This window comes from Mytilus galloprovincialis, chromosome 8 (assembly GCF_965363235.1).
Source record: "Mytilus galloprovincialis chromosome 8, xbMytGall1.hap1.1, whole genome shotgun sequence".
NCBI lineage: Eukaryota > Metazoa > Mollusca > Bivalvia > Mytilida > Mytilidae > Mytilus > Mytilus galloprovincialis.
Genome location: NC_134845.1, coordinates 6,662,525 through 6,686,435, shown reverse-complemented (window position 1 = coordinate 6,686,435; position 23,911 = coordinate 6,662,525). Strand labels below are relative to the sequence as shown.

General features: G+C 32.7%; 1 protein-coding gene across 9 annotated transcripts in view; it reads left to right on the top strand.

The window, feature by feature from the left end:
- Nucleotides 1–23,911, top strand: part of LOC143084952 (calcium uptake protein 3, mitochondrial-like) — an 82,786-nt gene that overhangs the window by 35,692 nt on the left and 23,183 nt on the right. For all 9 annotated transcript variants that reach the window (XM_076261049.1, XM_076261045.1, XM_076261046.1 and 6 more), the window contains exon 4: nucleotides 1,459–1,506. In XM_076261049.1, the coding sequence (XP_076117164.1) occupies nucleotides 1,459–1,506 (48 nt within the window). The remainder of the gene's footprint in view (nucleotides 1–1,458; nucleotides 1,507–23,911) is intronic.

Here is a 23,911-nt window from a genome sequence, read left to right as displayed (position 1 = left end):
AATACATAATTTAAATTGCATCATTGACTCTCCCATCAAAACCGTTCAACTGTCATGTTAAAAAAACAAACTTTTATCATTAGTGAAGTATAAAAAAATGTAAATCCTGTTGAAGTTTATATTGAAAAGGAGTGGAGCTTTATCTTAGTATTTAATCTGCCTCTCATTCACACTTCTGTGTTTATATACATATATTGTTATAGGTATAGTAGGTACATGTAACATTTCTTTTCCTTGATTTTGTGAGAAGTAGAACTATGTCATAGTAGCTCCTTTACTGTTCCTGAGACTTCACAAATTTACTGAAAGGTTTTCAGGTAGGAGATGAAATACCCACACCTAATTACATGAAGATTGTATATGTACTGACCCTAGTGTTGTCAATGTAGCAGCTCTCTTTAATACTCATACTATACCTTAACTATCAATATTCCTGAAGATACATTTACAGGCGTTATATCAGGTGAAATCATGTTTAAATTGTAAAACAAAAATCTATTTAATATTGATTGAATTTGACTGGTGTTATAATCTGAGTGTTATTTTGCTACTGAATGAACATTTTGACATTTAGAATTATACATCAGGTTAGCTGTTACTGGTTTTGTTGTTTCAAGTATTTCAGTTTTTGTGATATTTGTACTTTGACCTGTAATGGTTTTACTTTTACAAATTGTAACTTGGATGGAGAGTTGTCTTATCGGCAATTATACCACATCTTCTTATATCTACTTATACAAGTGACTTTACAGAATGGGTTATTATTGAAGCCAGGTGGTACTGTGAGTGACCAGTAGTTGCTTACATCATTTTGACTCTGCTGGTTAGTTGTCTCATTGGCAATCTTTATCTGCATCATCAGACTGCATGAAACCTTGCATTGCTGCTTTCCAACAAACAACCATTTGTCAATATTTGTGTCATATTATAAAAATTAAGATTTCATATTTTTTTTTTTAAATATTAAGGCATAAATAATAGGTTATAAATATTTATGGCCTTTGATCAGCATAATCTTGACTATTTCTTATGAATTATTGAAATGAAATGAAGATTTGAGAAATATATTACATAACATTTGCCATTAATGAATGAAATATGATAAAACTTTCTTTAGATATCTCCATAACTTCATTGAGAAAATGTCATATTTATGTCATATTTAGAAGCAGTAGTGGGCGTATTGTCGCAGATTAATGGAATTGTCTTTTATCTGTCGGCCTGAAGTCGTTCCCAGATAATATTAGTTCAAACATGGGTGGTTCTATATACCCTGATTACTCTTAATTTGTACATAAATATTCTTTCCAGGAATCAAAGATTTATGATATATGAGAAAATCGTGTCTAATTTGGAGATAATTTTTCTCAAAAGTACAAATACATGTATGTGATGTAATTTACAACGTAATGTAAGTTTTTTTGTTATTTAAAGTTTGATGTCAATTTCTATTTTCAGGCATTATATCTTACACAGAATACCTCTTCCTTCTATGTGTTCTCACAAGTAAGTATATTTAAGGATCTATTTCTTGAGATCTGTTCTTAGAAAATTGCTATCCCTTTTTTGCAGTGGTTAAAAATATTGTTGTACATTTGAAAAAAAATAGTCCCTACTAACACTATCTGTTTCAAATCAACTAATTACTAATATAAAGTACAAAAAAAACAAAAAAAAAGTAAAAATCCACTACAATCAAATCCATGTTGTTTCTAGTTCCAAGAAAAAGACAGGAAAATAAAAATGAATTACTGTTTGGGATATGACACTTGTTCCTGTCATTTATGATAGCGAGTACTTTTATTCAGTCATTTGTATTTAAAATTTCTAGAATTTTAGCATCTGCATATAATTCCCTGGAGTTGTGCATTTTTCTGCTTCCTGAATATTGTATTTAAATAATCATATGTTATAGAATGAAATCAATAGAACTTTGAAATGTTACATATTGACATTTCTCTGTTGTTCATAACTCAAATTAATGTTTTAGATTTCTCAGAGGACTATAAAGAGTGACGTTGTATAAATTTAATTCTAACTAATATGTGTCAGCTATGCATGTTATTAAAATTTCATGAAATATCTCTTGAGTACAAGACTGAAAAATTATTGAATTTGGTGTCTGCAAATCCATTTTCTCCTTGTCTTCAAGGTGTTTGAGAAAGCACAGGGAATTCACATTTTTTAAAACACTTTAATCATGCTTAATTTCTACACTTTGTGTTTGTTGTAATGGGGTTCTGGTAGAGGGAGCTTTAATGAGACAAGGGTCAATGATAATATCTGTGTGGCAGGTTTAATGAGGCTCTGTATACATTAAGTACTGGTTCTGCAGGGTTTCAATGTATCACTTTTTGTTGAATATATACAACAGAATGAAATCATTCCAATAAGCTTTAATTTTGAAGTATAAACACTTGCAAAATTAGTAAGTGTTCACTCGCTGCAGCCAAAATGGAACTTTTCATCCATAATGCAAGCACATAATGTTTATATTTGAAGTAGTAGTCATAAACATTATATAGACCCTTCTTCTTTTGAAGGGTTTTCATCCATTATATAAGTGCAAGTATTAAATCTGGATCATATTATATCCCTTCTTTTTTCAACAATACAGTAATTTGATGGAGTTTACCTTATCAGGGCTTCTTTCCCAGATATCACTGGAATCAATTGATATTTAAAAGGCTCTTATTTTAATTCCACAAATGGAGTTTATGTATTGTAAAGGTTTAAAAATCCTTACCCATTATACAGATAAAAGATTAATACGGTAAAGGTCAACCGGCATGAGTCAGGGTCACGGAAGATTATTTCAAGTCCAAATTGCCACTTGCTTAAACTATAGCCCAGAAGGCCAACAGAAAATTACCTGTTAAATGAGTATTGTGAAAAATTAATCGGTCCAGCATCAAATTCTCTTGGCCAACCTTATAAATATTCATCTTGCTGTGTCTGGTAAGAGACAATGATTTGTGGTAGGTGGAGTTAATAAGCAGTGGTCTATAGAATTGTAAGAGCAGGTGTCGGGATCACTTACTATAGCAGAGGAGAGTTGTTTCTGATTTATTTTATTCTCTGCTCAATTTTGTTTAAATGTGGTCAGATTTTTGAATTTTAAGTGAACCTATACAAAGTGACAGCTTAAAGCCAAAATTATGGTAAAGAATGTCACCAAAAAACTTCTTTATGATTTATTGGTTTAAATGTAAGGGTAACATTACTTGGATGCATGCTGATGTGTGCTTCTATACATTACAGGGCAAATGTCAATCAGGGTCATCTATAGGCTTTCAATATAATGATATTACTTGTCATAATTATGTAATTGTTCAACATTGACAGATGATATGACCTTGAATAGTATCCCATATGATGCCTTGGTGGTCTGTTCAGAAATGTATCTCAAACAACAAGATTGCACTTGACACAATAGGTTCATATATAAAGATGATCTTTAAATGTTTTCTTAACATGAAATTTTCTTTTAAATAAAGAAAATTATTTAAAAAAAATAATTAAAAAAGATGAAATTACCTAGAACAATTTATCAGGTGGAAAAATTGAATTATCAGGCATATGATTAAGAAGTGATAAAAAATGTTCATGTATTTACTTATATATGACTGCATGAAATTTGTTCACTTGACAACTCAGCCAAAATTAAAGAAGAATGTACAAATTCTTGCATTCATGTGGAAGAATATTTAAAATTTAAGGTCAAAGGGACAGTTAATGGAACTTATATTTTATAGTAGAGTAGTTTAAATTCATACTAGATGATTTTGTGTATAGTTTTTTAAGTGAGTATACTCATAAGAATATTTATATTGACCATTAAAGCTTTGGTCAGTTTGTTGAGCATTGGTTAGTTGACGGTTGTTTTGATAACTTGTGATCAGAACCAAAAGAACAGTCTCTGTTTTGACTATTAATGAATGAATCTTTTATTTAAAGGAAGTTACAAAACTCAAATGGTGTCTTAATTTGTAACTTTACATATACAACCATGTAAAATATATAAAATTGAAAATTCACTTTTTGACTTCATTTACACTTTATAATTAAACTTCTCTATAAATCCTGAATAAAACTTTGTGATGAATGACAAACATGAGTAAGCTCGTCCTGAGTGAACCTTTTCTCTCAGTTCAACGTTTGAGGACAGATGCAGGACCATCTGTTATGGAACTTGTCCCTGGTGGACACCGGTCAATAATTGTCTTCAAACTCCAACATATGGCTAACACCAGCATTCCGATGGTCCACCTGACCTATACATTCTGATACAAAGTCTGTTCATTGAGAATTGCACTCATTCATCATTTTATTTGAATCCGTGACTTGAGGAGTTATCAATGAAAGTGGTAGTTTTTAAGATGATTGGATGTAATTGGTTATTGTAGCGACAGTTCCTTTGTCAGATATGATACTAACATGATTTAGTATTATGTCCTCCAGCTAAAAGTTAGATGCTCCTCTTTTTAACTTTTATGAATGAAAGTTAAATGTCCTGTTTTAAGAATACAATTGTTCTGGTCAAAGATAAACAGTTGACCCTTATAATAAACAACATAATAATATCAATATATTTTTCATGTCATTGAAAAACTGAAAAAGCCTCTTTATTTACAGATAAAAGTAAACATTTCCATGGACCCTTTTCTGTGTGCAAATTTATTTTCATATCTAAATATAAATGAAAGATTTTTCCTTAATGATTATGATATGCTCAATGGGCAATACTATGAGTGCCCCAGTGCTCCCTGAATTATTTTATATTACTATATATATTTCAAAAGAATTGAATAACTACTATTTATTTGCATTTTCAGAGTATTGTATTTTATTGTTTAGTCAAGTTTGATGTTGATAGATCAAGTATTAGAAGTGTACAGATAAAATTAAGATGATGGGTATGATTGACAATGAGAAAACTCTCCACCAGAGACCAAGTGAAACAACTGAATTAAAGTCTTCTGACTTGGGACAGGCACATGAGAAAACTCTCCACCGGAGACCAAGTGAAACAACTGAAGTCTACTGACTTGGGACAGGCACATGAGAAAGCTCTCCACCAGAGACCAAGTGAAACAACTGAATTAAAAGTCTTCTGACTTGGGACAGGCACATGAGAAAACTCTCCACCGGAGACCAAGTGAAACAACTGAAGTCTTCTGACTTGGGACAGGCACATGAGAAAACTCTCCACCAGAGACCAAGTGAAACAACTGAATTAAAAGTCTTCTGACTTGGGACAGGCACATGAGAAAACTCTCCACCGGAGACCAAGTGAAACAACTGAATTAAAGTCTTCTGACTTGGGACAGGCACATGAGAAAACTCTCCACCGGAGACCAAGTGAAACAACTGAATTAAAGTCTTCTGACTTGGGACAGGCACATGAGAAAACTCTCCACCAGAGACCAAGTGAAACAACTGAATTAAAGTCTTCTGACTTGGGACAGGCACATGAGAAAACTCTCCACAAGAGACCAAGTGAAACAACTGAATTAAAGTCTTCTGACTTGGGACAGGCACATGAGAAAACTCTCCACCGGAGACCAAGTGAAACAACTGAAGTCTTCTGACTTGGGACAGGCACATGAGAAAACTCTCCACCAGAGACCAAGTGAAACAACTGAATTAAAGTCTTCTGACTTGGGACAGGCACATATGCAGAATGTAGCAGGATTAAATATGTAATATAACACCAACCCCACCCTGCTTACTTGAGATAGGGGTGTAACAGTACAACAGAAAACCAAACTATAAAAAGCAATTGAAGATGACTATTTTAAACTCATTAGATACAGACAAAGCACAAAAAAAACTAACATAAAATGTAAAGACACAAAGCACAGATTTGAGAGTAATGAAAGTTACAGTTACTGAAAGCTATAGTTAATAACAACTTATCAATTAATCATGCATGTAAAACTAAGTATAAAAAAGAAGACGTGGATGAGACAACTCTTCACAAGAGACCAAATGACACAGAAATTAACAACTATAGGTTGCAGTACTGCCTTCAACAATGAGCAAGGCAAATACTGCATAGTCAGCTAAGAAAGGCCCCACAATGAGAAATGTTAAACAATTCAAATGAGAAAACTGAGTTCATTTAACTGTATCATAGTTTTTATTGTAATGGTCCTTTACTGGGCCTTATATGATTTATAAGCAACTAATTACAGGTTACATGATCTGGTTAACTCTGCTAGCCTCTATTGATTTTATACAGCTATTATGTATCTGTCTTTGCACCTATGTTGCATTGACAGTGTCATGAACTTTAAAAGGACTGTATCAGTTGTATCAGTCAAGTCTTTCTCAAGGAAGAATATTTTGGGATAAATTCTTCCCTGGTATGATTGATAGATTTTATATCTTGAGCTTTTGGACCCTTTAACACAGCAAACTGCCAAAGTATACCAGATAGATACAGATGAACAGTAAATTGTTTAATAGTAGTAGCTCCATTGTAGATTAGCACACCTGTCAGGTTAATATACCACAAACTCTGCTAATGAGCATGAATCATATATAGAACTAACAAAATAAACATTCAATCTATATATCTATACACTGTATCCATTAACAGTACCCAGGCTTTGTTGACCAAGTCTTACCATTAGTGGTTACTGAAATAATTAAAGGGGGGTAATTTCCCCCAATTAATGGCTCTTAGGTTATGTCATACACCTGTGTATTTAGACAGGTATGCCTTTGATGTTTATGTATCATTTTAAAGCTTCAATAGTTTAATGTTGGTATTTTGCCTAATTTTATCCTTTTTTAAACAGTTGACTGGATTATCATGATTATAGAATTTAATTATTGTCTCAGTATCAGTAAGAGTTCTTTTTGATAGAATAAGTAATTGGAAAATCTGCATAAATTTACAATAGGTGTAAGAAGATGTGGTATGAGTGCCAATGAGACAACTCTCCATCCTAGTCACAATTTATAACAGTAAACCATTATAGGTCAATTAAAGTAGGTCTTCAACCCAAGCCTTAATCTTAATATTCCTATAAATTGTAACTGTTGAAATGAAAAACAACTAAATCATAATTCTTTGTTCAAAAGATTAAATCTGAATGTTACAAAAAATTGTTAAAACTGTACTACTCATTATCTCTAGTAATGTAACCTGGCAAACTGTAACAGTTAAAAACCTTAAAATCTGAATGTAACAAAACTATTGCTCATATTGTAACAGTTTTAAAGCTTAATTCTATTTTCTGACAGAAAACTGCTGGCAAGACATATTGTAAAACCATATATTATATAATACCAAAAGTTCAAACCCCTAATTCTGAAGTCTTACAAAAATGTTAGTGTTGATTGTAAAACTAATGGTTAAAATACTTCTATGTTATTGGTTGGGTTGTCACCAATCATAACTAAGTGAATTATTACAGTACTGTAATACATATATGTACTGATTAAAGTCAAAATGTTAAGATGTTTTTTCACCAAGTCAGCATAATTTTAAATGGAGCTGAAAATTAATAGAAAATGCTTTGAATATGTACATATATTATTAAATATATTATCTTGATTAATTTGAATAAAGTTATGTTTAATTGATTTTTTAAAACATAAAAATCATATATGGATATAAATTTTAACAGTGTAAGCCTACCTTGAATGAACTGCTGCAGAATTATAGAATAAAATTCAATAAAGATGACTTTTCTCTCAATTTAAGGACAGCTTTTCACCCTAAGGGAGTTTCTGATGAAGGTTGGCTTCTTAACAGTATTGTAAGATAAAAATTAAACTGTCAATTGTTCTTGAACAATTGAGAGGTCTTTCCTTTTATAACGTAAAATACATGTTTCAATAGACGTAAAATGCATTGAAAAGCTTTAAAACACACTGAAAATCCTTTAAATAAGGTCAAAAACACATAATTAGATATATGGGAATTGACCTTGACCTTTGACCTTTTGACCTTTGTCAAGGTCATTAGTCCCCAATGTCATTGCTGAAGACCCCATGGGTCTAGGACCTTTGGTTATGTAGTAAAAGCTGATTTTGTCTTTTCAGAAACCTAAAACAGGCTTTATGCCCCTTAAAAATAGGTTAAATCTCTTCGGTCAAAATGTAACAAAGTTGCGCCGTAATGACCCAAACATTTTCCACTATTTAAAACATCTGTAAGTATAATGGTTGCTGAGATTATCCCATAACAAGGTGTTAGGTCAAAGGTCAAGGTCAACATACAAATTTGACCTTGAGGTATTTTTCAAAGATACATGAATTGATGATGATTGGTGAAGATCCTAGGTGTCTACGACTTACGGTTTCTTAGTTTTGGTGGCCAACCGACACCGGTTAATTTGTATAGGGGCATAACCCTACCAATGAGTCGTTGAATCTTTTCGATCCAAATGTAACGAAGAACCGGGGTCTGGTCCTGAACAAATTTCACCCTTTGTTTTTTCTCTTCCTTTAACGGTTACGGTGTTGGAACGAAAACAAGGTTTTTTGGTTTCGGAGGGATAACTCCGAACCGACAAAATTTTTCGACTAACAGGGTGAGTTCCGGATAGGTATTCATGACACGAATACAAAGTGTGAATATGAAAGCGACACGTCTTACGGTTAACGCGGCTAAATTTGTCAAAGATTGGCGGAAAAAGAATAATAATAATAATTAAAATGTCAATTGTTCTTGAACAATTGAGAGGTCTTTCCTTTTGTAATGTAAAATACATGTTCCAATAGACGTAGAATGTATTGAAAAGCTTTAAAACACACTGAATATCTTTTAAATAAGGTAAAAAAAACATATAATTTGCTATATGGGACATGACCTTGACCTTTGACCTTTTGACCTTTGTCAAGGTCATTAGTCCCCAATGTCATTGCTGAAGACCCCATGGGTCTAGGACCTTTGGTTATACAGTAAAAGCTGATTTTGCCTTTTCAGAAATCTAAAACAAGGGTTATGCCCCTTATAGAAAGGTCAAATCTCTTCGGTCAAATGTCAAAAAGTTGCGCCTCATCCACCTCAACGCGTTTTTCACTATTTACTATTTCTGTAAGTACAATCGTTTTTGAGATATCGACTTAAAAGTTTTAAGGTCAAAGGTCAAGGTCAACCTTAAACAGCTTTAAAACACACTGAAAATCTTTAAAACACATTGAAAATCCCTTAAATAAGGTTAAAATCACTAAATTCGCTATCTGGTACATGACCTTGACCTTTGACCTTTTGAGGTCATTGGTCCCCAATGTCATTGCTGAAGACCCCATGGGTCTAGGACCTTTGGTTATATAGTAAATGCTGATTTTGTCTTTTCAGAAACCTAAAACAGGGGTTATGCCCCTTACAAAAAGGTCAAATCTCTTCGGTCAAAATGTAACAAAGTTGCCCCGTAATGACCCAAACATTTTCCACTATTTAAAACTTCTGTAAATATAATGGTTTCTGAGTTGTTCTGATAACAAGGTGTTAGGTCAAAGGTCAAGGTCAACATACACATTTGACCTTGAGGTATTTTTCAAAGTCACATGAATTGATGATGAATGGTGAAGATCCTAGGTCTCTACGACTTACGGTTTTTGAGTTTTGGTTGTCCACCGACACCGGTTAATTTTCATAGGGGCATAACCCTACCAATGAGTCGTTGAATCTTTTCGATCCAAATGTAACGAAGAACCGGGGTCTGGTCCTGAACAAATTTCACCCTTCGTTTATTTTCTACCTATTACGGTTACGGTGTTGGAACGATAACAAGGTTTTTTGGTTTCGGAGGAATTACTCCGAACCGACAAAATATTTCGACTAACAGGGTGAGTTCTAGATAGGTATATATGACACCGATACAAAGTGTGAACATGAAAGCGACACGTCTTACGGTTAAGGCTGCTAACTTCGTCAAAGTTTGGCGGAAAAAGAATAATAAACAGAAGAAATACAGTAAGGTCTTTCCCTTTTGTAAAAGGAAAGACCTTAATAAACAGAAGAAATACAGTAAGGTCTTTCCCTTTAGAAAAAGGAAAGACCTTAATAATAATAATAATAATAAACAGAAGAAATACAGTAAGGTCTTTCCCTTTTGTAAAAGGAAAGACCTTAATAAAATCAGGTAATTTCTACAGGTGAAACAAGGCTAAAAATAAAGTTGATGAAAGTTGTTTTTGTCCATCTATTGTCTGAATTAGGACACTTGTGTGACTGAATGACATTAGGGTAATAATCAAATTTTTGGTGAAATGATAAGTTTAGATTAATGAGTATTTACTATAGAAAGTGACTTTATGAATGACATACCAAAGATATTTCCCATAGAACTATGTTATGTAAGGTTATACTGATATACTTGAGAAATTGATTAGAATACCTGAATATCAAGGTAAAAATAGATTTATATATAGGTATGATCCAATCCTTATAAATGCTTGGGAAGGACAGGTCTCAACATCTGTTATAAGGAAAGGTTAGGATTTAAAATGAATATTAGACAAACACATAACATTTGTGAAAAGCCATATTTTACCAACATCTTTAAGTGATCTTTCATGAAATACATGTAGTTGACTTACATGCATGACATACATGTAGTTGACTTAGGCCAGACTTTTTATTTTATCTGTTTAACGAGAAAATTTGTAAAAAATTAGGGTGGAGGGGGCGAAATAAAAAAAAAAAAAAAAAAAAGTTCAAAATTGGTCCAGTCGACACTAAAAATAAAAATAAAACCATTATAAGTGACTTTTTTTTTTTTTTTTTTTTTTTTTTTTTTTTTTTTATAGAATTTATCAAAATACAAGAACAATGAAATGAGAACAGACCAGTATAATAACCCAGAGAAATATAAATACATATAGTTTATATATGTCTCTGGTTAACCCTTCTATTAATATAAACATAAAAACTATGTTTTGATTCTGTATTTCCACTAATATAGATCCATGGCACCACTCAAATATATCAACCTCGCTGCATATACACTATATATGTATATACCAGTCACCCAGTCAGGAACCTCTTAGTGTATGCAGAGACATATATATACACATGTGTATATATGTCTCTGGTGTAATAGTCCCAGAGTTAAGCAACTTTAACCTATAAATTAAAACAATGCTTATACATGGAAATATATACATAAATCAAGAAGATCTAACCAAAAGTATGTTAATGCGTGTGGAATGCGTAATTTTCCCTTTTGGGATAAATTTTTGTCTGTCAGCAGTGCCATTCATGCGTCTGTAGTCATTATCGCAAGAATCAGGATTTCGGTCATAGCGGGTCCGTTTCCGATGAATATCCGAGTTCTACAAATTTAAATGTCGCATTGTATTTATGTTTTGGGAAGGTTAACTTTCTGGTTATAAGACCCGTCACGGCCTGGCTGGGGAATTGGGTAGGCAAATGCTCACATTAATCTGTGCCGATACAGGCTCCAAATGTCCTCCTTTATACGCCATAACTATGGTGGTGCTCCTATTTAAAGGAGGCTCATACGGAGACAAGAAGAAGTCGGACGAAGAAAAATTTACAAAAATAAACGATGTTTGATACGCTATTTGGAAAGGAATGTGACGTTTCTAATGCAATACATGGATGACAAGTTTACTTTAGGCTAATTTCATCAAGTGCTGATGAAGTAATAACTGATTTTGCCGAAAGTTAGAATGATTTGATGTACGCTCAACGCTCTCGTGTAACAAGTATGAAATTTGAAAAGCATGCCACCAGCTTAAAAATCTTTTAGAAGAAAATATATCGTTTATGCCTTGAATTTCTTTACTTTTAAATGAAAATTGCTGTTTCATTGACTTGGTAAAAATTAAATATTACCGATAACGAAATTGACTGAAAGCGAGTATCGTGAACAACACATTTTATTTTTTTCTGAGGATTTCGTAACAGTCGGCGGGAAAAATAATAATAAAAGTAAGAAGCACTACTTTTATTTTTATTCTAAAATCGGGAAAGGTGGAGTCGGCGGATCTCGTTAAACAGATAATAAAAAAAGTCTGGCCTTACATGCAATATCAAAGTTGATGATTAAGCAAAATTACCAGTTTATTGTTTTGACTAAAATCGGCTTCAAAAATATAGTAAATGTTTAAAAGTAATAAGTAAGTGTTAAAAACCCCAATCTTCTTAATTTACAGATGTGTTCAACTCCGATCTTAACCGACTAAGACTGGCATCTATCTTATTGCACTGGTCCCCCAGCTTGTCTACTTCCTCCACCAATAAAAACTCAGGCTACCATGATAACACCATAATAACACCAAGAGTGCTCAAGTGTGGCCACCATGATAACACCATAATAACACCAAGAGTGCTCAAGTGTGGCCACCATGATAACACCATAATAATACCAAGAGTGCTTAAGTGGCAATAAGCACCAACAATGAATCAATCAAAAATTACTCGGCATTTTATTATCATCTTTTCACAGTTAAAAATGAGGGAAGGAGCAAATATTTGGTAAGCAGTTGTTGCAGACTTAGATGTAATATGTTAAACTATAGTATAATGGATGATTTTAAAAAGCAACATCATAATAAAGATGGAATGATGAAATTTGTGCAATAAATTAAAAATACTTGAGTATAACCTAGATTCATCAAAGGCATTATCTTGTAGCAACAGATTATAATTTACAGCCGCAGATTTTAACCATGTTTTCTTTTCTGGCATCTCCAAAGTATTATGAATATATACTGGTGCTTATTTTTTTGTATTTACTATTTCAGGAGTCAATAAGTCTAAGATTATACTATTATGAGATGGCTGTAGAATTCCTTACTTTTTAGTCATGATTTTGAGATTGTTTTTTCGTGTAGGGTCTGATCGAACTCCGTGTACGACAAAAGAATGTAATTTAAACATAACATTAACATTTTCTTTCCTTATAATTTCACTTTGAAGTCGTCAGAAAAATAAAATTGTGAAATTTAATGCTTTAAGTTTAAAAAGTTGGCTATTTTCATGTTTTGTTATTGTATACCTGATATAATGTTGTGTATAATGGGGATTGTTATTGTATACCTGATATAATGTTGTGTATAATGGGGATATAGTAAGTAGTTATACCTGTTGTCTAAAGAGAATATTTCTCTTGATAGATTAACTCTCAACATTGAAATCTATACCTACACAATATTTGTTACCATATTGAACAAGGTGGAAAAAAACAACATATTATATGTGTTTACCACAGTGCCTTGACTGACCCTTTAATAATAATAATATTTGAAAGCTGACCCTAATTCTTTTTATGCCCTCTCTGTAGCAGAGGGGGCATTAAGTTTTACCCTTGTCTGTAAGTCTGAACATCTGTACCTCTCAAAGTTGGTTTTTGTTCTCTAACTTCAGTTTGCCTCAACCAACTATTATGAAACTTGTACACGATGCTTATTACTACAAAACCAGGCCAAGTTTAAATTCTGGTGGCATCACCTTAACCATTCCATAGTTATGCCCCTTTACAAACAAAAAACTGTGGAATTTTTCGTTTTTGTTCTCTCGCTAACTCTAGTTTGCCTCTACCATATGCTATGAAACTTAAACACATTGCTTTTTACCACAACAAAGAGATCTAGTTTGAATTTTTGGTACATCATTTTAACTGTTTGAGAGTTATGCCCCTTTACAAATGAAAAAAATGCTGAATTTTTCGTTTCCCCTCTTGAACTTTAGTTTGCCTCAACAAAATGCTATGAAACTTATACTCAATGCTTATTAATCAAGTTTGAGGGAGGGTCAGTTTAACTGTTAATATGTTAATATAAAACTGGATCTCAGTTTTCCAGAACTGGATAAGACTATAGTCTATATCCTGTTTTGCTTATCAAATGAAAATATTTATGCACAGACCCTATTTTACCAGCAGGTTACATTGAAAACACATATTTTATTTTTGGAAAGGTTGGCGGATGGTATGATGAGTGCCTTTTCTAAGGTGTTGAAACCATTTGGGACTAGTGATAAAAGATAAAAAGAAAAGAAAAAATTGAAATAAATAAAATTGAATAACAATTGACAACAAATAAAACTTTTTTGTTTATAGAATCTTTTTGAAGATATATCATTCTGTTTGTCAAGTGATTTATTAATTGCTGGTATGACCATCAAGTCAATATTGTGTTGTGTTTGTCTAAAGGAAAAAAACATTGAAAATTTCAGAAAGGTATTCATTTTATATTTATGGATAAGAACAGGTTTGGTGTCATGCTAAGAAAGAAAATAGCTGAGAATTAAAGAATTTTGAGTATCTGGTGATGCACTTGTTACTCTTGTGTACTAACTGTTTTGTCTAGATAAGTATGGTTTTATGGTGCACAAATAATGTATATGTCAATTTAAAGTGGATCTACAAAATTCAGTCATTATATTCACACTAGAAAATTCTTTCCCATTCATAAAAATACCTGGTTTGCATTGTTGCTTGAAATTCTGTGGTGACTTTAGAAAGAGTTTAATATTGAAGCAGAAAAACCACAAACTAAAATGATTTGATTCAAGGTTATTAAAGAAATATCATAACTTAACATCTCTGTAATGAGCCTTGAAAAACTGGAATTTCTATCAAAATCTTAAATTAGAAATTTATCACAACCTTATCATAGAACTGTCTGACTTGGCTTCTATCAGCATCCATGTAGATGTTTTTGTCAGAAGCACAGCATTAAACATTGACTTTTACAGTTCACTACATTAAAACGATTGAGCTCTAGCCTGGAACCAACCAAGACGATTAATTCAGTGACAATTTACAGATACTATATCTTAAACATCACAACACATGCTGTGCAAAAAAAATATGTGTTTACACAAAAACTTTAAACATGTTTCTTCTCTGTTTTCTCCGTACAGTAGCCTGGGATAGTACTTTCTGCTTTTAATTTACCATGACTTTGTATTTGAGCATTGATTCCCATACAAACATATTTATAATAAGGCCGCTAATAATTTTTGATAAAGTTGTAACATGCAGCATGCTGATTAGTACCTTCCCTGTTACAGATCATTGTGGTGCTTTCTTCCTTTCTTAATTCAAACTCAATACATATATGCTGTGTTTTTATACAGCGACTTTTATCTTAGTATTTCAGTGCAATATCTGCAATGAGTTTTAGTGCATACAAAAAGGAACTAAAGACATTTAAACAATAGTGATGATTTTTTGACATGGGTTAAACAGTGATGTGGGACATTAAGACTGTCAGCAACCAAACAGTGAAAAGACACAACGACATTAAGAAATTCTCATATTAAGCCATTAGATATGGTGATAAGATGGTCTGCCTTATAGATTTTCATAAAGACAGTATTATGCATACATCTAAAGGTTCAAATAAAATAAAACAATGAGCTTCCATTGGAAGGGGGGGGAACTTAACTGAAAGGATTAAATATAAAAAAAAAGATGTGGTATGATTGCCAACAAGACAACTCTCCACAAGAGAACAAATGATACTAAAATTAACAACTATAGATAACCGTACAGCCTTCAAGAATGATCAAAGCCCATACTGCAAAGTTAGCTTTAAAAGGCCCCGAAATGCCAAATGTAAAACAACTCAAACAAGAAAACTAACAGGCTTATTTATGTACAAAAAAAAATAACAAAGGAACAAATATATTTTTGTAACAGATCAAAAAACGACAACCACTGATTTTAAAACAGGCTCCTTATTTGGGACAGGCCATAATACATACAGAATTAAGTTAAGTTGACAAATTAGAGGTTCAAATGTACTATTTAAACTGTTGGTAATTGCAGAAAAAAAATTGCTGTTTTAATTCATGATAAGAGCTATTTACAAGAGTATTTTAAATTTTTTATTAGTTATTCAAATATTTAATGAATTGCTGAAAGAATGGATTTAAATTGATCTTTAAAATTTCATTTATAACTATATATTGATCTTGGTGGAATTCAATTCATAACTTGCATATTTGAAATGCAGACGAAATGTGACGATTGGAAGTAAAATAGATCATGCCAATATAATAGTGTGACTTGAGAAGGGTACCTTAAAATATAGACATGATTGTTGTATTGCTAAAAGTTCACCACTTTCTTTGCAGATCTCATAGTTTGTCATAAAATATTGTAAATGCAAATGTTGTTTTTATTTTGAATCTGACTAAGATTAGAACTAAGATAACTGTTTCAAGATATTCTTTGGTGTGCAGCAACGTACTATAATACACCCAAATAATTTTATGATAATTAGGTCTTTCACCTTTCGGATGAAAGACCTATTGTTTTTGTTCTGATTATTATTATTATTTTTTTTTTTTTTTCTTCTGCCTAAATTTTTTTCTTGCGTAATATTGATGTTTCAAAAAATGTCGCTTAGAAATTTGGAATATGATGATGTATAGTTTATACGCTTTAAAATTTTACAACTGCGTAACAAAATACTTTACGTTGTAAGAGTTATCTCCCCAAACACTGTTTTTCTTGTGGCCACTACTCCTTCGTAACCGTAAAAAAGTACGACAAATTTATTTTACCAAATTGCTCGTTACTTCTTCAGGATTAGGATATTCATTTGGACCAAAGCCGTATAGAGATTCCATATGAGAGTTATTCCCCCTTTTGTATTTGAAATTTGGAAATGTATTTTAAACTGGAAAACCATAAGTGATAGGGACCAAGGGTCTTTTGATTTGAGATCCTTGGTCCAAAAAAATGAAATTTAGGTCAAGGTCAAAGGTCAAAGTCGTATTTTAGATTTTTATTTGTCTTTGATTTCCCTATAACTTTAGAATTGTTATAGATACAGAAAATTTAGATAGTGAAAAATGCTTGGTACTCCAAGGGGCAACTTTGTTACATTATGACTGTATTGATTTTACCATTGTGTAAGGGACATAATCCCCATTAATGGTTTATATAAAGCCATTTTTAGGCAAAACTTTTAACCAAATGTCCTTGACCCATAGGGTCTTTTGCAATGACATTGTGAAGCAATGATCTTGCCAAAGGTCACAATGTCAAAGGTCAAGGTCATGTACATATGTGATTTGGGGCACTACTTGAAGAGTTTTATGTGTTTGCCAACCAACCAACCAACCAACCAACCAATCAATCAATCAATCAATCAATCAATCATGATCAATCAACCAATCATGATCATGATCAATCAACCAATAATGATCATGATCAATCAATCAATCATGTTTCCGTCTCATGTGTTTATTATAGGGTTCAAGATCTTCTTTGTTTCTTTTTCGCTGTTTCAATTGACCCTATCCAACGTGTTTAACTAACCAACCAACCAACCAACCAACCAACTAATCAATCAATCAATCAATCAATCAATCAATCAATCAATCAATCAATCAATCAACCAAATCAATCAATCAATCATGATCATGATCAAGCAATCATGTTTCATGAAAAATTGAAATTTAATATTGTTCTTGCGTCACTTCTGAAAAAAAATCCACATGTACTCTGAAACCACGAGTACAATCGACCTCAAAATTTGCAGTCAGCAGGGCATACATGTACTAAAAGTTTATAAAAAAACTTGATGCAGATATCTTTTAAAGCTTTTCCTAGAGAAAAGAAATGGCAATGCCATAAAAATCGCTTGCTAGGTCCGTAAATCTGAGTAAAAACCTACAATAAAATGTCAGCTCCGAGATTGAAATACTAATCTGAGTTACAAACAGGTGCTGAAAAATGTACAATATCAGAAAATAATCAATAAATGTGTTTTAAAGTTACACCGGATCAATTAAATCAAGATGTCAATTTCCTACAATGACAATAGAAATTACATTGTGTACATTCCATCTCTATACATGTTGTCTGTTCAACGTCCCGACTTAAAAAGAAATAAAAAGACTAAGTTTTCGTTATTATAAACCGTGTCACGTGATGTCTCGTCAATCTGGCGCGCGCGCTGTACCTAAAATAAAATAAAAACTTTCCAAACTAAACATGAAACTTCTCCGGTAACACAATAATATAGACCCCATACCGAAACAAACAAACGAACAAACAAATGAACAACACCCCCCCCCCCCCCCATAAAATCAATTTCAAAGGGGGAAAGACCATGTACAATTGCTTTTTAAAAGCAATTGATTTATATTTAGTCAATATTTTTTTTAGATACAGCCCTTTTGTGAATAAATGCTTGATGAAAAAGAGATACATTTATATATATGTACTAATACCACAGAATGTTACTGTATGATCAAAAATTCATCAACAATATTTGGAGAATATGTCTAATATTGGCGGCTGAATGATAATCAACGAGTGAGCATTTAATTAATTTGTTATCACATTCAGAGTAAGGATGATGGTGAATCTCTCAAAGGATATAAAATTGAACAAGCTGCAATCAATTAGCAGATAAACTTGCAACATTGCATGTTAAAAAAAGGGGGGATTAATAAAAAACTGGGTTGACATCCCTATTGTTATGTGTTTTATTGTCATTTTTTTTTCAATATTTCCATTTTGTCAACATTGAAGGTTGGCATAACTCCAGCAATGTCTCTTCTCTTAGGTACCCTTGGAATGTTTCTTACTTTTAAACTTCTACCTACAGATTATGACTACAAAGCCTACATAGAAATGAATTATAAGTTTAGATAGATGGGTTTTACCCTCATTTAGATTCAATCTACACACACAGCCAGTGGTTTTCAATTATAAGTATATTGCTTAGTACTTCAGGGTGGGAGAGTGGATAGAAAGTGGAAACAGTAGAATGTGTCGAGTAATATTGCATTGGTGAAAAGAGATTGATGATTATGTTTTGTGGTTTGGGTATACTCTGGTCTATAAGTTTAGTGAATAGAAATGATAATATACAGTGAATTGGTTCTATCTATCATATGTATTGTCAGTACACTTATGTGTTATCTAGTTAAAAATCAGAATTTACCTGAATCAAATTACATACCTGACTTACCATTATACTTATATACCCTTTATTTAATCATCGGAGCAGCTTAAGGTTAAGCATGTTAAGGTATAATAGCTGATCAAGAATTATTGTAATTTGTTTCACTTCTCATATTTCAGTTAGTTCATTATTAGAGATTTATACTCAAAATAAGTCCAAATGAAATGAAGTTTTTCAGTCATCCCTTAATTTATTACAATAGGGGGAGGGGGGCTCCAGTCATGCTTCAGTGATTTCCTTTATAATCAACCCCATGCCCCCCTGGATCTGCCTATGCATCACGAAGATCCTTCTCAGGATTCTTCAGTCTTAAGTTTCAAACCTGTAATGATTTCAATGTCACTCCACTGCTCAATATTAACCTCTATTGTAAAAATAATTATCTTTAAGGGGGTCTCAGACAATAGCACAATACCCTTTCGACTTGAAACACTGACTGGTGTTCACTATACATGTAAATAAACTTCTTAAGACCATGGATCATTCACTGGGGCCTCTTGTATCTAAAAAGTAACTCAAACATGGTGTAAACATATGTCTTAAAAAACAAAACAAAAAAACTCAGTATACTTACATGCTTTCTTCTTAGCTGTTGATTCAAAATATTACAAGATTGTATTGATTAAAATGGAAATTACTTGCGTAAAGTCTATAATTGAAATGAAAATTTACCGTCATCAATGTATAAAGTTTATATATATATAGTGATGATTATGAAATCCTACCAATTATTCGTAACACTAAGGAATATAAGGTAGAGATCAAGGAAAGGATCAAAATGTTATTGGATTTTATAAAGAAATAAAATTACAATATTTGTATTACACAACAGGAACAAAATTCAGAGAATAAATCAGGTTTTTCATTACAATAGAAGATCTGCTTGGGGAATTTAGAAGGTTAACTTACATTGTACTTTTTATACATTGAAGATGTGGTGTATTACAAAGGATATCTTGTACTAAGGAAATACAGAGACAAAGTAGAGAAATAAAACTTCTTACACAATGGTTTCTATATACTGTTGGCTTATTTTTTGGTAAATGAATTAAGTGCATATTTGTAATTTTAACCTTGATAAACTGCATTACCTATAAATAAATGAGAAAATTAATGCTAATTCTGTAACTAAAGTATTTAATTTTTCCTAATGTTGAACTGCACCTCCTTTAATAAAATGGCTGATGTTAAAAGGGGGACCTGTGAGGTCAAGTTTAACAATAGTTACATTGGAATACAAATTTATCATCAGGAGTAAATGGCATTTGAACAATATAAATCATACTCATAACACATTCTCTGATGGCGGAATGTTAATATACTGATTTGACTTAGATAATACCAGACTGATGGGTTTTAGTCATGTTATAACATGGAAGGGTACAGCTTGTTGTCAAAGATATATATTGAAAAGGCATTCACTGTATAGCATAACTTTTTAAAGATAACGTCTTGGTGGCCGATTAGTCCAAGAAGTTACTACTGTTATCACTAGCCAGTCAACACTGAAGCTGTGAGTTTGTACCCTGCTCATGGGAGTGCACTTGACTCTAATTTTAACTGACTAGGATTGTCAGTTTTGCTATTGAAGGTCTGTGGTTATATCTGAGCACTCAGGCTTCCTCCACCAAAAGTCCAAACGTGGTGCTTGAAAGTGGTGTTAAAATACAACAAATCAAATCAATCAACTTATTATTTAATTTGGCTTTTTGATTGGTTGACATATTGTATAGATTTGTTATAAGTGTAAGTCTCTAGTACATGTAGTGAGAGGTTTGAAAAATAATCTTCTCAGTTACTTGAAATATTTTCTAAAATTAAAAGAATTGAAACTTTTATCATAATTGTACTAGAGAATTTCTTCAGTCTCATCATTTTTTGGTTCAGTCTATAATTCCCATCACACATTGGTCAACTTTAGAATCCCTTAGACAGTGTAATGATGCATGGACCAAATTATATGGTTGATTTAAACCTAATCAGCCTAAAACTGCACTCAATATGACCTAAATATGAAAGAAAATATTGAGGTCATGTATGATCAAAGTTTAAAATGTTCTACAATATTTTTTATGTTTTAAGAATTTGTTAATAAGAGAGTAAAATGACATACATAATTTAAGAATTGAATTTTTTAAATTCATTATGTAAAAGTACAACTAAAAGTTGGGCCATAAAAAGTATTAATGGTTTTGACATGATTCTCTTCCATTTCCGACAAGTTTATTTTACTGATATTAATTTTGCTACTATATATTTAACATAAGATAAATGCTTGCCAGTTTCCTGTTATCCACATGAGGACATCCACATTTTACTAAAAGAATTTATATAAGAAAGGCATACAACATTTTGATTTAGGTGTTTTTCATCTTTTTTGACTGTTTTGAAACTCTTAGAGAAAAAAAATGATTACACAATTAGAAATACAACATGACTTTGTTTACATGATTAAGATATAATTTGTGTTATGCCATGCTCTGAATATGCTTGTTTAGACATTGCTTTGTAGGTATGACATTTGTCAGTATCATATTTATACCAAGTGTAGCAATTTTTTATAGAGTGGATGATGTTGAAATATTTTGATTCAGATGGGAAAATTATGAACTTTTGTACTTGCAGACCTATAAGATTTGTTTTAAAGGCTGCCATTTTGATTGGACAAAGAAAAAACTCTAGAAAAAACAACTGTTTCATGACAGAAAATAAACAGATACATATAAACCTACTTTTAGAGAGATTTTATTTAATTTCCAATAGGGAGCAACACCAATATAGAAATAAGATGATGTGGTATGATTGCCAATGAGACAAGACATGATGACACAGTACATCACCCTCAACAATGGTCAAATCCCATACCACATAACAAGCTATAAAAGGCCCTAAAATTACATGTAAAACACAATAAAAAGAACGGCCTCATTTTTTATCTGTACAAAATGACCATTTAAATTTCTGGTGATGTTCAGATTTTAATTGTGAAGTCACATATGTTCATCCCATGTTCTGTTAAAATAAGAACACGGGTTTGTTCAACAAGGCAAATCGGAAGACCTTCAACAAGGCAAATCAGAAGACCTTCAACGGGGCAAATCAGAAGACCTCTTCAACGAGGCAAATCAGAAGACCTCTTCAACGAGGCAAATCAGAAGACCTCTTCAACGAGGCAAATCGGAAGACGTCTTCAATGAGGCAAATCAGAAGACCTCTTCAACGAGGGAAATCAGAAGACCTCTTCAATGAGGCAAATCAGAAGACCTCCTCAACAAGGGAAATCAGAAGACCTCTTCAATGAGGCAAATCAGAAGACCTCTTCAACGAGGTAAATCAGAAGACCTCTTCAATGAGGCAAATCAGAAGACCTCTTCAACAAGGCAAATCAGAAGACCTCTTCAATGAGGTAAATCAGAAGACCTCTTCAATGAGGCAAATCAGAAGACCTTCAACAAGGCAAATCAGAAGACCTTCAAGAGGCAAATAGGAAGGCCTTCAACGAGGCAAATCAGAAGACCTTCAACGAGGCAAATCAGAAGACCTTCAACAAGGCAAATAAGAAGACCTTCAACAAGGCAAATCAGAAGACCTTCAACAAGGCAAATAAGAAGACCTTCAACGAGGCAAATCAGAAGACCTCTTCAATTAGGCAAATCAGAAGACCTTCAACAAGGCAAATAGGAAAACCTTCAATGAGGCAAGTAAGAAGACCTTCAACGAGGCAAATCAGAAGACCTCTTCAACGAGGCAAATCATAAGACCTTCAACGAGGCAAATCAGAAGACCTTCAACAAGGCAAATAGGAAGACCTTCAATGAGGCAAATTGGAAGACCTTCAATGAGGCAAATCAGAAGACCTTCAACAAGACAAATCAGAAGACCTTCAACAAGACAAACAGGAAGACCTTCAACAAGGCAAATCAGAAGACCTTCAACGAGGCAAATAAGAAGACCTTCAATGAGGCAAATCATAAGACCTCTTCAACAAGGCAATTCTGAAGACCTTTAACAAGGCAAATAAGAAGACCTTCAACAAGGCAAATCAGAAGACCTTCAACAAGGCAAATCAGAAGACCTTCAACAAGGCAAATAGGAGGACCCTCAACAAGGCAAATCATAAGACCTTCAACAAGGCAAATCAGAAGACCTTCAACAAGGCAAATAGGAAGACATTCAACAAGACAAATCAGAAGACTTTCAACAAGGCAAATAGGAGGACCCTCAACAAGGCAAATCAGAAGACCTTCATCATGGCAAATAGGAGGACCCTCATCAAGGCAAATCAGAAGACCTTCAACCAGTCAAATCAGAAGACCTTCAACAAGGCAAATAGGAAGACCTTCAATCAAGCAACTAGATGAAGTACTGGAATTGGTGCATTTATTCTTTGATATTTTCAGGTTATCTCCTAGCTATAGTTTATAAGATGAATACATCATTTACACATATTGCAAGATGCTATTAATGTGATTTCGATATCCAGCATTTTTCATGCTTTGCATGCACCTAAGAAAAAAGATCAAATTGCTTAATGTAGTGAGTCTTTTGACCACAATGATTTGTTGTTAAATAGATTTATCATATACTTAGCATTGACATGATAGCTTTTGCATATGTTTAATGAGCGGAAGTATACAAGCCATAATTTCCCACCCGGGCTGATAACCCATATCAGGGGCATCTCGTGCACAAAACCCAAAAAAGTGCCTCTCGTGCAAGTTATTTCCAGTATTTCCAGTATTGGTTGTTTACTTTTCCATTGTGACGTCAGATCTTTTTTATGACGATGTCAAAATTTACGGGAACTTTTGTTAGGACAGTTTAGTACTTGCTTACAAATGCCATTATTTTTTTAGTACAACAAACCTGGAGTAATAATTATCATAAGATTGTTCACAATTGTCAATGTTTCAAAATGCCTCTATAGGAAATAGTAACATTAATAAATATGGAGGTTGTCATGTTATTGTTGGCCATTTATTTGTTG